Source organism: Merops nubicus, unplaced genomic scaffold, assembly GCF_000691845.1.
Source record: "Merops nubicus isolate BGI_N331 unplaced genomic scaffold, ASM69184v1 scaffold2644, whole genome shotgun sequence".
NCBI classification, from domain to species: Eukaryota; Metazoa; Chordata; class Aves; order Coraciiformes; family Meropidae; genus Merops; species Merops nubicus.
This window is the reverse complement of record NW_008604681.1, coordinates 26396-41216: the sequence shown is the minus strand read 5'-3', so window position 1 is coordinate 41216 and position 14821 is coordinate 26396. Positions and strand designations below refer to the sequence as shown.

The window sequence follows — 14821 nt, the reverse complement described above, 5'->3', positions numbered from 1 at the left end:
TCAGGTTTTTTTGGTTTGGGGTTCTTTTATGCACGTGGTAGACTTTGCGTGCCCTCCGTTATTTAAACAGCAGCAATGCAGCCAGTGATTTCAGCACAACAATCCTGTATTCATCCGGCCCTCCCACTTACACACAATGAAAAATGTGGATAAACAATTTCTCCTTTGTTTGTATTTCAAACCCCATTTCATCCTCCTCACATGGGGAAAGAAACCACTGTTTTCCTTACAGGACAAGGATTTAGCTAAAGCACATGGTAATTGAGAAGTATTCCTAAAGCTTCATCGCATCTGGGTCAGTGCTCACCCAGAGGTCAGTGCTATTTAAACCTTGCTCCAACACACAGGCTTGGCCAAACAGCCCCTACAGACCCCAGCTGCAGATGAAAGCCTCTTTCAGTAAAACACACTTTTTTTCTCTATTAAGTGTCAAGTTAAGTTCTCTCAACTGAATATTGTGCCAGCTCACCTTTGCTTTTGAGAGCAATTTTTGCATCAAGTCTCAAATGAGTCAGAGATGCAGCCAATGTGGGACAAAGATGTTACAAGATCTCTGCAGTGCTAAGAAGGTTACAAAATTTGGAGGTGGGCCTCACTACAGCTGCTCAGATATGGTCAAGGAACACAAATCCTCAGGTTTTCCCCACAGCACCAAAAATCTAAACACCATGGTCATTTACTCGCTAAAGGTAAATTAGTGAGAATGTTTGGACAGCAAGAACATCTTCAGCCAGTTCGCAGCTTCGGGTGGATTTTCAGGAATTCACCCATCAGACCCTGCAGAGATGGCAGCTGAGCAGACTGGACCACTCAGGGAAGTTTGTACTATGGAGCAGAGAAGGCAACAAAGCTACCAAAGATTTTGGGACAGCACGGCAAGGTCTTGTGGTGGACGGCCAGCCTGCACCCAGAGCCCCAGCCCTTCAAAATTCTTCACCCTGCTGGAAGGAAGGACAGGCTGTACAAAGATTCTCCCGTCTCAGCACGGCCATGGAGCAGAGGCCAGGCAGGGCAGGTACCTTGGCAAGGGCCTGTTTTGAGCTGTTCATCAAATCTGCGAAACAAACCATGGTTTATGGCTCAGCAAAGTAGCAGCCTCTAATTAGGAATATAATGATAGTATTTGTAGGTTTCTGCATATACAAGTCCAGCAGCAGGAGTTTTTAGATCCCTTTCCCTTCATCACTCTGGAGACACTCTCCTCGGCCAAGCCCTGCAGAAAGCACGCAGGCTCCAGACAGCTTCATACTAGGAAAAAGCAAATTCTATATGGTTCTTCTGCTCGCTGAAAGATCCTTTCAACTGTGATTGTCTCAATGACAGGCTTGTAAAATTCACATGCTTACAAAATAACGCTTGGTGATGACCCACCATAACCTAAAAAGTATTTCTGCACTCCCTTCAGCCTTGTTGCTTTTTTTAAAAATAAATTTTTGTACCAGCATCCTCAGTGGTCTGGATGCATTTCAGCAATTCATAGGACCTTCAAGGAGCACCCCTCTCCTGCAGAGGCCCTGCGCCCAGCAGGGATGACCAGAGAGGGAGCACCGCAGTGAGACAATCAGTTAACACAAGCTCTGCAGTGGGGACAGCCCCACAAGTCATCCCAAAGCCCAGAAACAAGGATGGGAAAATCTCTCAGAACGCAGCATCAGGGACTCTGGGATCTCAAGTGCTTTTGTGAATACCTCAGTTTACCTTCCTTCCCCAAGTACAAGGGCAAAGCTGAGCACCAAGCGGAGCAGTGGAGAGGTCTTTCTTGTCTGTAATACTCTGTGTATTACAGACTTGAGCTACGTGAATATCCTTAAAGTCCAGAAAGCTTGCAATTACTTTTGTTAGTCATTGTCTCCTGGAGTGATATTAAGGCAGTTTATACCCAGGGAAGTACAGGGCAGGTCTCGCCACAGGTCCCAGGCACCTGTGCAGAAGCCAGACAAGGCAGCACAGCTGCACGGCCAGTCAGCCTCGTGCTGGGGCAGAGCAAACCCCTCCCTGTGTCATAGGGCAGCACTGCCTGGCCCCGTGGGGACTGGGGAGGGTTTGCAAAGGACGCTGAGCTGAGCAGGCCCAAATCCAGGACAGACGCTGCCCCACAGTCTCAGCACCACCACACGCTGCCTGGCTGGCTGGGCTGCGCCAGCTCTACTAGACCATTCTGGCAAAAAGCTCAAGCTCAGATTTTTGAAAGCTCAAGTCTCAGAATAGTTTACTGCTCCTCCACAACTGACCAACTGCTAAACACAGGCTACCAGCAGGCAAGCTCCCTCCACTACTGCAGAGCAGATAAATGCATGATCACACCCCTCCTCCTGGTCCCAGCAGCTCTGCACACACCCGCCCGGTTTAACGAGGGAAAGGTGCCGAGTTACACACTGGGATCCCACGCACACCCTGCCAGTTCAGTGCTGCATGGAGAAGCCCTGAAACCTATTTCCACGTCATGCTGTGTTTGGCATAACTGCACTGCAATGGGGTTTGCTTAGCTGATGAAAACACCACAGTCCTGCAATAGTCCCTGGCACGGGTCCCTGTCAAAAACTGCCCAGGAGCAGTGTGCCACCGCACATGTGGCAAAGGAGAGGCCCTTCCCAAGGGGGCTCAACGTCCACCCACCCAGGGCTTCACAGATGGCTCTCAGCACCTTCTGTGATTACCATTTATAAGGCATTGATCACTCCAGCATCTGAGTCCCCCCACTGATAACAGGAGGGCCAACAACCAGACGCTAATATGAATAACATCTCCTGCTTACAAGTCCCACTTGACAAGGCAGCCTGACTGTCTGTACGGGCTGCTGCTGCTCCTGGGTCGTCTGCCAAAACAGCATCAGGCAAGTCACACTACTGTGACCTGGCAAGAAGATGACAGGAGCTCAGGAACCAGCCAAATTTGGGCAGAGCCAAGCTCCCACTGGGGCAGCTGGACAGGGCTGGCCGTTTTCCCTGCATCTCGGGCAGAACACGTGCTGCCCACAATGGCACAAAGCCTGAACTCTGCCAAACAACGTTCCCCTCCCCACTGGGAGCACTAGACCAAGTGCCTCTGACACTAGTTGGCTCAGGGCAGCTGTGTTTCATCAGCTTTGCTCAGAGTGGCTGCTCTGTGCGTGCCTCTGCCTGTCTTTGACAAAAATGGTCAAAGATGCTCCAGCCAAGTGAGCTGCAGCAGCCTCCCCACCAATTCAATACTGCCATGCCGTAGGCAGCCAGAAGCAGTCACATTCGTCCTCCCTCCTCCTCTTTAGCTGGTTTGAAGTCAAGAGAGAGGAATTTATTTTTTTTTAAGCAAGGCACAGTGAGAGTTCCCATGGTATTTCTTCACTAAGGCGACTCAGACCAAACGGGAGCCCCGCACAAAAACAAAAAGGGAGAGAGCCTTGCCAAATAACCAAAGCATGGAAACTTAAGCTGATACAAACCCAGAGAACATCCCTGAAGACAGATGAAAAACAGAAACAGAGCCAGGAAACAACAAATTTTAAAATTGTATCAACCTTTTTGCTTTGGGCCACAACACACCCAGCATACTGGTGGTCAGGAAGAAAGTTTCTGCAGGGCAGCTAGTCCAAAAAACACTCCCTAAAGCACCCTGATTCCTCTGGCTCTGGGGGGCTCTTCACACCAAACACAAGGTCTGGTGGCTAATTGTGTGGAGATCTGGTGGCTGGGCCCTCAAGTAAGAAATTGTTCATACCTGCTGCTGACAGGGAGAGGGGACCCTGCCACTAGATCAGGCAGCTCATCACCTGTGCCACAGCTCAGGAAAAAGCAGACGAGGAGAGGCCCATTTGGTACAGCACTGCCCATGCTGCATACCCGCCTGGCAGCTCTGTTTTGCGAGGGGGAAGAAGGAAACCTACTGCAATTAGGTGTTGCAACCTGTGTTTGGGATGCGGTATTTTGGCACCTCTGACACAGCAGGTTCCTGTGACTCCCTGACAGCTGTGAAGCAGGAGCAGTACTCACCCAGAGCTACTCCAGCTATTCAGGACTGCAAAGGGCCCTCAGGTCCTCGGGTGAAAAGCCCCGCTGAAAGCCCAGGGGCTGCTCCCGCCTGCGGGAGGCAGCGGGGCTGGCAGGCAGCTCACCTTCCCTGCTGTGCCACTGCCCCATACAACACAGTGCCCACCATACATCCCAGCCTAACTTGTGTCCTGCTTTCTGGCTGGCAGCCTGTGGCTTAGTCTGCCATTAAGCTGTCACCCCATCATTCACTGACAGGATAAGTGGATTCCTCCTGGCCTAGTTTGGAGCTGCTAAGACAATGACAGGAGGGAACAATGTTAAAGTAGAGTTACTCCTAAATGTAGGCAGCTCTGCTGGTGAAAGCAAACACCAGTTAGCAAGAAAAAAAACTGACATTAAGAAATTCAGTCAGCAAACCACAAATTGATTTATAGCACACCCAGCACACTTTACTGCTGAACTTCTTACTGTATAATAAAGAAAAATTAAAAAAAAAAAAGTATGAGTCCTGCTTATAATACAGCAGTGCTTTAAGAAAGCTGAGGGGCAGAAGGAAGGGGTCTTCATACAGTGCTGCAAAAGCACAGCTGAAATGAACCCAGTGAGCTCAGGGATGAGATACAGAACAGAAAAGACTTGCCACAGAAGCACAGCCCATGTGGGACCATGGGAAGGGGTGGGTGAAGTTCAGACGTCTCAGACCTTGCTGTTGCTGCAATACGCTAGTTACGAGCTCACACTGGATTGAAGTCTGAGCTCAAACCTTGTTACAGCTTCATCTGTGCCCTGGAGCCTGAGCTTCAAAACGTGTAAAGCTGCACAGGAGGACTGCCTGTGAGGATCTGAAATTGTAGACATCCCTTTAAGGTATTTTGCAGATATGCCTTAAGATGTATAGGGCTTCTAGCAGCATTCCCACACTGATGTCCTATCCCAACTTTTGAGTTTTCATTGCACCTGAAAAACTGCCAGGCAGCATTCTAGCCTTGAAAAAGGATTCCTGTAAAGTACGATGTCTGACGTGTCATACATTTCAGTTCTTGTCACCTTTCTCCCCAGGCCTCACTCATACCTCTCCAGAAGTCATTTCCATATTATGCTGGATAACAGGACAAAGAATAAAGACAGCCACTGCTCCCTGTGCAGCAGGGCCTGATCACCTGCACAGCTTTCAACCACCAGCACCTACAAATGCTTTCCAGGTGCCTCTTCTCCACCCATGGCCCCCTCCCTCCTGCCCTCACACCAAGAGTCCATCTTCTCCTACTCACCTGTGTGCCCACACAAGCACCTACACAAAACCTTCAACAGCAAAACACTTCTTCAGGGTATCCATTACTTACTCAATGAAGAGACACTTCTTAATTCAGGCATATATATATAAATATATAAAAATACATATAACATATATAAAATAATATAATTGTATATATATGCCTAAATATATACATACATATTTATATAAAAAATATAAATAGAGCAAAGCAAGACAAGAGCCCAAGGCACGTGACTTCTGAATGCATCCAGGATGGTGCACATTAACGCTCTAATGTAAACTAAGAAAAATTAATAGAGATAAAGGAAAAAGCAACTTGCTGAGAAGGTACTAGGTATGCTGAATTTATGTATTTATGGAAATTTGTTTCTCAAACAAAACCTGCTATGATAACACAGTATTTCTATCATTTTAGAGTAAATATATTTTATCAGAGCAATCTGTGTTAGTCTGGTATATTAATGCATGTAATAATTGTGAATTTGGGAGCACAGCCACAATAGTTTCAGTCTCTAGAGTGATCAGCGTCTGTCGAAATAATATTTTTTTTGCACACAGACTTGAAGCACCAAAAACCTCAAAACAAAGATGTGAATTAATACTTGCAAAATAAATGCTCAAATAGCAAATTGAAGACTACAGCAACATGCAAATTTCTTTACAATTTCACATTTCAAAAGAACTTATCAGAAATTCCAGCCATTTCAAACAAGTTTGGAGCCCACCACCTGATGAAATGAGATCAAAGCCTCCCGTCTTTATCTTAACACAGTTCATGAAGAAAAGGAGAGTTGGGGAAATATTTACATGACTAATATATATACACTTGGATCAAGCATTAATACATAACGTCTTTTAATCTTCAGCAACATGATCTTTCATGCAAAAAAATAAAGTCATCTGCAACCATGTCATACCGTCAAAAATATAAGTATTAATGCAGAATTCAGTGAATTTCAGAACCCATTGTTTTGATTGGAATGTGAGGAATGAGTGAGTCAGAAATGAATTAAAGCAAATTATAGTAACTAATTGCCATAATGTTGTGGGAGAACACAGACCATAGTCCTTGCCTGAGGTTGGAATATACACAGAAGCAACTTTCACTTGCATTTTATAGCTGTAGCAGTCTAGAAGAAACCAAAAGGAATAAAAATTACTTTTCTTGATAGAGTTAATGAAAAGCTGGCATTTAAGCAATTTTAAGAGGGTTTATCTGTACTCTCTTTTTTAAAAAAAATCAAATATGCTTTAAAAAGGGCAAGATTTTTTTCATTATAAAGCATTAGCATAATTATAGCAAAGGAAAGCTACCTTTACAAAATGCTGACACGTTTGCTTTCCAGTAACAGACGTCTAAGGCAGGTAATGCTGCATTGTTTTGAGAATGGAAGAGTAGCCTGGCTTTTCAAAAAAGCACATCTGTGTACGTATATCCAATTCAAATGCCCAGAGTGTCAACAGACAAATTCAGAACCCATTTGAACCAGTATAAAGAGGGGGAAATACGGAGTAACTCCTGAGCCTGCCAGACACAGCAAACATCACCTCTGCACTTCTAGTTGCTATAATGGCACCTGTAACATGAAGTGGCTTTCAAACCTTAGAAAGCATTAACTATGTAAAGAAGCACTGGTATCACCTCCTCCAGAATAATGATTTTTGGAAGGCATCCAGCTCAGCAGCAACTGAAGACCAGAGCAGCATCCTGTTTGCCTTTCAAACAAACACTGCTGCCAAATCCATCCCCAGGAAGGGACAAAGCCGTACTGCTTTGGGGTGCATCTGTAACAGCACGTGCTGGCTGGAGACAGAGAGCTCAGGGCAAGAGCAGGAGGATTCAGGGAGTCTGCTCACGGAGCCAGTGGAAGACAAGAGTCCCAAATTAGGCTTAAATTCACTCAGAAACTAACTCACTAGTCTCTTCCTCTAGCAGCATTACTGGGAGCAAAACAAGGAACATTAAGTTTTCTCACATAACGACTTTGACAGAGATGAAGGGAACTAACAAACTTGCTACCCTCATGTTGCTCATTTTGCCTGTCATTTCTTTTCCATACACTGCGTCCCCGTTTGCCTGCGACTTGTCCACTAGCATTCCAGGGCATGCACTGTTTATTGCTAGGTACATCCCTCTAGTGACAAGATTTACTAGTAATTTGACTTTTTGGGCCTTCTGTGCTACCACGAGCAACACAATTACTACAAACCTAGACTAATATTTCCCCAGTTCCAAGCTATTGTACTAATATTTTAGCAGGAATAAGTGAAACTTTATGAGAACAGCATGAACATCTGATGCCTTTCAAAGCTTCAGTGCCAAACAAATCATCACCTTCTGCAGACACAAAAAACTCCTCTGATGTTTCCATGCCACTGCCTCTTCCTGAAATGATCAAAGATGGCAGAAGTGAGCCCTCTCCAGAACTGTAAATTGTGCAAAGAGCAAATTTAGTTTTATCCCAAATTTCTTTGTCCATAGCAATTAAGGAAGTGCCAAGTATTGTCTTCAAGGGTATTCATTGCCCTATGCTTTCATTATGCAAATCATCTCCTCCTCAGACAGCAAACGTTCTGCTGTGCACAGTGGCTTTTTATTTGGCAGGGAAGACTGAATAGTTCATTCAAAATAACATTTGTTGTTCTTTAATAATGTTGTCCTTTAATAATGTTGTCTTTAGCAACAGTTTAAAAAAAAATCTGTTTCTGTCAATCAATCCTAGTGACACACAGTGTGAGTTAACTTTTGGAAAAAAAAAATTTCCATTAAATTATTTGGACCATTCTTTCTGGGATTTGTTTTTTTATTAAAATACAGAAGAAGATATAATAGCTTCAGAACTGCAGAGCAAGCAAAATGAAGAAGATGAAGGGGAGGAAGACTTCGGAAAGATCTTTTGGAGAATCTGCTGTTTGAACAGAACCACACCACCACCTTTAAAAACAAAAGTTAAAAACCCATGACAGAGCATAGGAAGGCAAAATAAATAAATAAAACAAGGCCAATGCTAACAAATAATAGGTCACCATTAGCTGAAGTTTCCAGGGGTACAGAAGATACAGGGAGCTTGCAAATACCTCTCCAGAGCCAGCAGCAAAGACAAAGCCTTACCCACAGTTATTACCTGCTTTTCCTGTACACAGTTTCCCAAACACATGTAACTTAGCATGACCTTTATGGTATTTTTTAATATGCAAAATAAAAACATAAGGAAAGGTAACAGAAGTGAAAGAGGAGAGGACAAGTGTCATTTGTGTATGGAATGCAAGCAATCCCCCATGCTCATCGACACAAATTTATCAATTCCCAGAAAGGATTAATCCCAACAGCAGGCACCTCCTGATCTGCAGTGGATGGGATAACTTGTCAAGGTCCCCGACGTATATCCCCTTCAAAAGGGACACACGTGCAGTTACACCACCACAGTGAAACTCTCTGGCCTTTGGGCCAGGCCATAACAAAGATGACAATCAGCATCCACCAGAAGAGGAATTTGTAAAATGAGGGTGAAGTCACTGTTAAGTCTCTGTCCTCATGAAATATTTTTAAAAGGAAAAGATGAAACAAGGAGACTTATAAAGAACTACATTTATTTTTTTTTTTTTTACAGCAGATATCGTAAGCTAAAACAACTTCCACTGTGTGCAAAATACAGAATTTCCATGTGAAAATTTAAATACGGCATTAAAAACTATTTAATAAAAATATTCACTTAAGATTATAAAGTAAAATGAAGACAGAAGATTTAGGAGGAGGAGGACAGAATCCTCACTGACCAGGAGGAGCCAGGAAGACTCTGCAACAGAGGGTAAAAAACACAGCAACAGGAAGTGGTTTGAAATGGCAGACCTTCACATCACAACCTTCGTCTCAAAGCATGCTGAGCTTTGTAACAAAACACTGTAGGCCTGAAATACATGGGAAGTCATGTCCTAACTGTGCAGGAAGTGATGCTTAAAATATGGAGAGGTTTCTGTGCAGGCACAGTGTGGGGACATTCAAAGCCATCAAGACATTTCAGGATACCTACACAAATAATACTATTGCTTTAGACATGCAAGCATACAGGTCAGCAACATAAAGGGTGGGGCTCAGACCCTGCAGCCCTTCTGCATTCCTGGCCGAGATGTGTGAAATGGGGCAAGTGGAAGAGGATGTTTGGCCCATCCTGAAAACTGCTGCTTAGATCAGTCCCCAAAGGTTCCTTTGAAAAGGATCCTCAGCAGCAAAGGCTGGGTTATAACCTTATCAACCAAAACCTTAGCACACTTGCTTGTCAGACTGAGCCCTTGGTTCTTGTTTGGATTCATTTCCCCTTCCAGATTATCAAAATGTGATTACACATACTGGAATTTAAGTTAAAAAACGCATACAAAATAATCACACAAATTTGTCACAGTGTAGTGGCAATGTCTCATGCAGCAAGGCAAATCCATTAATCAGTGGCAAACAGGACCCAGTTAATGACTTAACAAAACAATTAAACCCAAAACACTCTGGCTATATGAACTTGCCATTTTGATATTGCAGACCAAAACTAGCATGCACATGTATTGCTGTCAGGCCTGCCTACTTGGAGTGGCAGACTGGAATTTGCATTGCTTTGGCTAGTTGTTCAAGAATCCTTTTACATTGTACTTTTCCAGTATGAAAGCAAAGCAGTGGTTAGAAAGTGCCACAGTGCTCAAACATTGCCTGCTCATTGCATGTTTGAGCTCAACGGAAAGGTGCTCATGGCAGTTTTAAGCTCAGTGAAAACAGGTGTTCACACTAACCAGGGGAGTCTGCTGGCTAATATTGTTTTGACCTTATTTTAAATCCTTCCTTCATTATTTTGACGCAAATAAGGCTCTAGCTAGTTTTTTCAAGAAACAATGTACTTGCCTAACTTACCTTAAAGGCACAAGGAAGAGAACATGCACAGACACAGAGAAAAACATTCTCTACAGAGAGTGCAGACGTTGCCTTTTCCAGAACTGTGAATTCAGCAGCAGGTTAAATGATCATGCCAAAGCTTGCATCCATTAATATACCAGACACACACAGTTTCCTCCAAAAGTCTTTTAAAAAGGTGCAATGAATTACTGTCAAACAATAGTGTTAGTCATGCAATTTTGGAACTGGCAAGCGGAAAAAAAATCACCTGAGAGCAGAAAGGCTTCAGCCAGTGAGTGGGTGCAGCACCGGAATGATGAATTGGACTAAAAGCAACAAGGGAGATTGACAGAGAAGACAGCAAGAAAAAAAACATAGAACTTAACTTGATTATATAGGTAAGTAACAGAAAGATTATGTAGGCACAAAGAAGAATTGGCCAAAATGAAGCTGCCTTTTGAATTAAATTATGAATGAGGGCAAATAGATATGGATCTTACTAGCAGAATATTAAGATGAAGCAATTTTATAAAAAAAAAAAAAAAAAATTAAAAATCTACCATTTAGATTGATACCAAGTAAAAACCTTCCCAACACCCGCGAACTCCCAGGGGAATATGCATTGTAATTAAGAGTCCTCAGGAAAATGTTTTCATTACGCAATACCCCGAATTCCATTGTGGAAATGTAGGGGGTTTCTTCCTCATTATATATAAATATAAATAAAGCAAACACCATCTTTTAATTTATCTTTTTTTAAATTTTAAAGTGTTCTACTAGTAAGATTGACTTGCTTCAAATTAATTGGACATCAGAGATTTCCAAGTTTTTCACCATTATGATTACTCTGCTGAAAAGCAGGAAATTTCCTGTAGTAAACAGCAGGAGAAAATTTCAGGAAAAAACCAAAAACTGAAATTAAAACTGATGGCAAGCCAAATTGTAAATCTTTACCACTTAACAGATGCCTGCATTGCAGGATTAACACAGTAAATTGCACTGCAGATTTTTTCCTTGTTAGGGTGGAGCAATTACTATCATTAACAAATAATTTAGAAGTATACCATATTCCAAGGTAGCATTTTAAAAATTCTATAAAAGAGGTACAGACATTTCTTTCCAGATATATACAGATGTCCACCATGCTACTATCATTGTCATTGTGTCCAGTCAATATTCCAGCAAAATTTTGCTAAATGCATTTTTGAGTATTAATGGCAATTTCAAACAAATGCTTCCTTATACCTAAATAATTTTTCTTCAAGCAGTTTTTCAAGTTCTGTGCATGTACTTTTTTTCTTTCCAAAATACATAAGCACTGTAAAATGTAAAAACCTTTATCCTCATAGCTTAGAGAAAACCTGTCTAGAAGAAAAATCCAGTTTACAATTTATTTTAAACAGCAGACACATTTCCTTTTAATACCTAATAAACAAAACAATTCAAATAATATTTTCCCATATTATCTTAAAAAAAAAAAAAAATCAAAAACCTGCCAGCCCATAAGCAGGCCAGGTATTTAAGAAGACTTGAAGGCAATAGTCAACTTTGGTACTAACTGAATGTGATATTACTTCCTATTATTTATACCACATTGTTTTGGCTAGAAATAAATGCTACAGATGCTTTTAATTTTAGGCTGTACGTATTACCATATATATGTATTTACCTATTTCCTGATTATCTTCTGAATTTAAACATTTAAGTATTTGAGAGGCAGGGAGCATGCTTACATCTTTGGCTGACCAAAATAAAAGTAAATCAGAATTTGGAATGCTGGTGATTCCTTGCCATTAAATAGCTTATTCAACCAGTCCCAACACCTTCTGGTTCAGGTAGATCTTCTTGACAGACATTTGAAAGAAATTTACCTAATGGCTGCTCCAGATTATAGAATTTCACCTTTCTGCCATCAGCTTTATACATTGAATGAAATATCCAGCTAAGAAGTAACCTCCTTAGAACGTTTCTAGGTTTTTATTGTTTCTTCTAAACTTGTATTTTAAAAACATTCTAAAAGACAATAGAAGCAGTGCCTACCCAGAGGCACATCAGCATTGATTTTAGTTACAGTTGAATGTTTCATAAATTGATATTCCTTGAATCAGCCACCTAATGAGGAAGTCTGTACTTGAGGAATAAATCAAGCATAATTACACTACCAGTTCCTTTGGCTTAGTTTCAATCAAGCCTTCACTCAACTAAGATTTGTTCTTCAAATTTATTTCAAAATTTTAAATAAATTAGTAGTCCACGTTATACCCACTATCAAAAAAGGGTATCTATCACATCTAAGAAATGTATAAGGCATGACTAGGAACAATGTAAATTAAGTACTTTTTTTTTTTTTTTTAACATAACAAGTTATAAACCTCATAACACAGAGCAAAGATGAAAGCAAGACAACAAAAAAAAGGGTATGTGCCATGTCCAGGTTTCAAAACCCAGTTATTTATCAAAAACATTCCCCAAACTTCCAAAAGAACGTACATTCTTTCTTGGTGTAACAAGGGGGGGGGGAGGGAGGGCAAGAAAGTGTAGAGGGAATGGCACAGGAAGAAGAATGGTCTTAAAAGGTACCACTCCACCAAAGGTCTGATCACAAGATGGAATGGGGGGCAAAAAACTAAACCTCCAAAATATCCTTCATCTGTCCCCATGTTCTGGAAATGTGTCTGGACACTGCCCTTCATGCTCTAACATACAGTACATTTTTTATCAAAAAATTTTGATTGCACCTTTTTTTATATCAGGAGTCCGCTGTTCATTTAACTCACGCATTAAATTGCGTGACCAGTAAAAAAACCAAAAAAAACTATCAAGAAAATAGCAAAGCTGTTAATTTTGAAAATCTGAAAGGCACAACTGAGCAAGACACGTAGAAGAATTTAAACCCTACAGATTCTTTTTTACCCATTCAAGCACATTCTCAAGTGATAGCTCTGCTTCCTGGTACATATGAGTAAGTACCTCTAGAAGAGCACAGAGGAACGGCACACCAAGGCTCAAGAGTTCGTACAAGTAGGTATAGTTATATGCATTGTCCCTGAAATGAAGATTGGTAGCGTGCAGAAAACCATGCATCCAGTTAGACAGGCGTCTGGGAATGTCAAGCAGATCCCTTGTCACCCGAAGGGGCCAGCTTAGCGTGCCCCTAAAGAAGGAAGTCAGGATACCTGGGGACCTGTCCTCTGGACTGCTAGCAGTAGACAAAGTGCTTTCTGTGGTGGTCACTGTGGGTTTGGGTTCCTCTTTCCTCCATGTGTCTGTGGCCTCCTGATATAAAGCATCAAAAAAACATTAAATATACTTCTAAAAATGGAAAATCTAGTTTCTGTTACTGTTTTCAAGTTTTTATATATATTGACATTTCCAATTGTTCTTAAATTCAACTTTACTTTGTATAGGAAAAGCTAATTGAGAAACAGACTATAAATATGTCAAATTCACAGAAACAGGAGGTTGTATTTCAGTACTGATTTTAGTACTCCTGGACGTCAGATAGAAAAAATATCTTACAGAAGCATTGCACCCTGCCCCAGGTAAAGCTATCTCAACATTTTCTGCATTAGTAATATAACCAATACGTACCTTTCCCCGGATCTGTAATGTTGCTCTTCTCTTTCTGTGTTTAGTACTGATTTTGCAGTGTGTAAAATGAGGTTTACAGTAAAATTTACCTACAAGAGAGAAAAAAAAAAAAAGTTATATTACCTATACTTCTATAGGCTGAAATCCCACTGTTGCATCTATAAAAAGATGAAATTAAGATAATTAATAGTTGGGTAGCAAAAGGAATAGGAAACTTGCCACTGACTGAGAACAGCTCTAAGCTCTGGACATGTTTCTTTTCCAGGGCACAGATTTGCACGTTTGTTAAATAAGGGAAGGTCATTTATCTATCACACTGCTGTAAGATTAATCTCTAGCAGAAGAACAAGATTCTATAAATACCAAGCCACAAACCAACACAAGACATCAAGTAGCAAGAAGTCAAATGATCCATTCAAAAAAGCCTTTGCAGAAGATTCTCTGGACTGCAAAAGAGCCACCTTTGGCTTGGAGTCTTTAATCCTTTCATGGAAGAGCATGTTAATACTCTGATTACCAACATGCAAATAATTTCGAAGTGGCAAGGAAATCAGAATTCAGTTTAATAATTTCCCTCTAAACTAAACTTAAAAAAAAAAAAAAAGAAAAAAAGAAAAAAGCATGGAGGAGAGGAATTATTCCCCATCTCCAAACCCCAGGCTGTAGGTGGGATTGAGAACCCAAGATCTGAACCTCCTGTTCTGCAGCAGCCTGGAATAAATAACACTGCTACTGGGCCAGTACTACTGCTTTCAACTCCTGAGGCACAACAGCTTGAAAGAATCAAGATCCCCCCCATCTGTGTAAATCTGCCACTATCATGGTTTATCCTTATAAATCACTTTATTTAATGGCTAGTTACAAACAAGAGATGAAAATAATTCTGTATTGTTGGAGCAAAATCACCTCTTTTCTTCCCTGCTTTGACCTGTGATTGAACAAACTGCATTTTGGTCACTCAAATTCTTTTCCACTGAGGATTTCTTCATTTAAAGCTCAGGTATGTCACAACTGAATTCTTTTGAAAGACCAGGACTACAAGTGCAAGGACTCAAAGATCATGGACACAAACAACATATTTGGCAGACCTCCTCCTGACCAAGCTACTCG

General features: G+C 41.5%; 1 protein-coding gene across 1 annotated transcript in view; it reads right to left on the bottom strand.

The window, feature by feature from the left end:
• Positions 1-14821, bottom strand: part of LOC103771765 (protein-methionine sulfoxide oxidase MICAL2-like) — a gene marked incomplete at its 5' end in the record, with an annotated part of 50854 nt that overhangs the window by 11147 nt on the left and 24886 nt on the right. Inside the window, 2 exon segments of the mRNA XM_008939077.1 lie at positions 13297-13396; positions 13712-13800. Coding sequence (XP_008937325.1) covers positions 13297-13396; positions 13712-13800 — 189 coding nt within the window.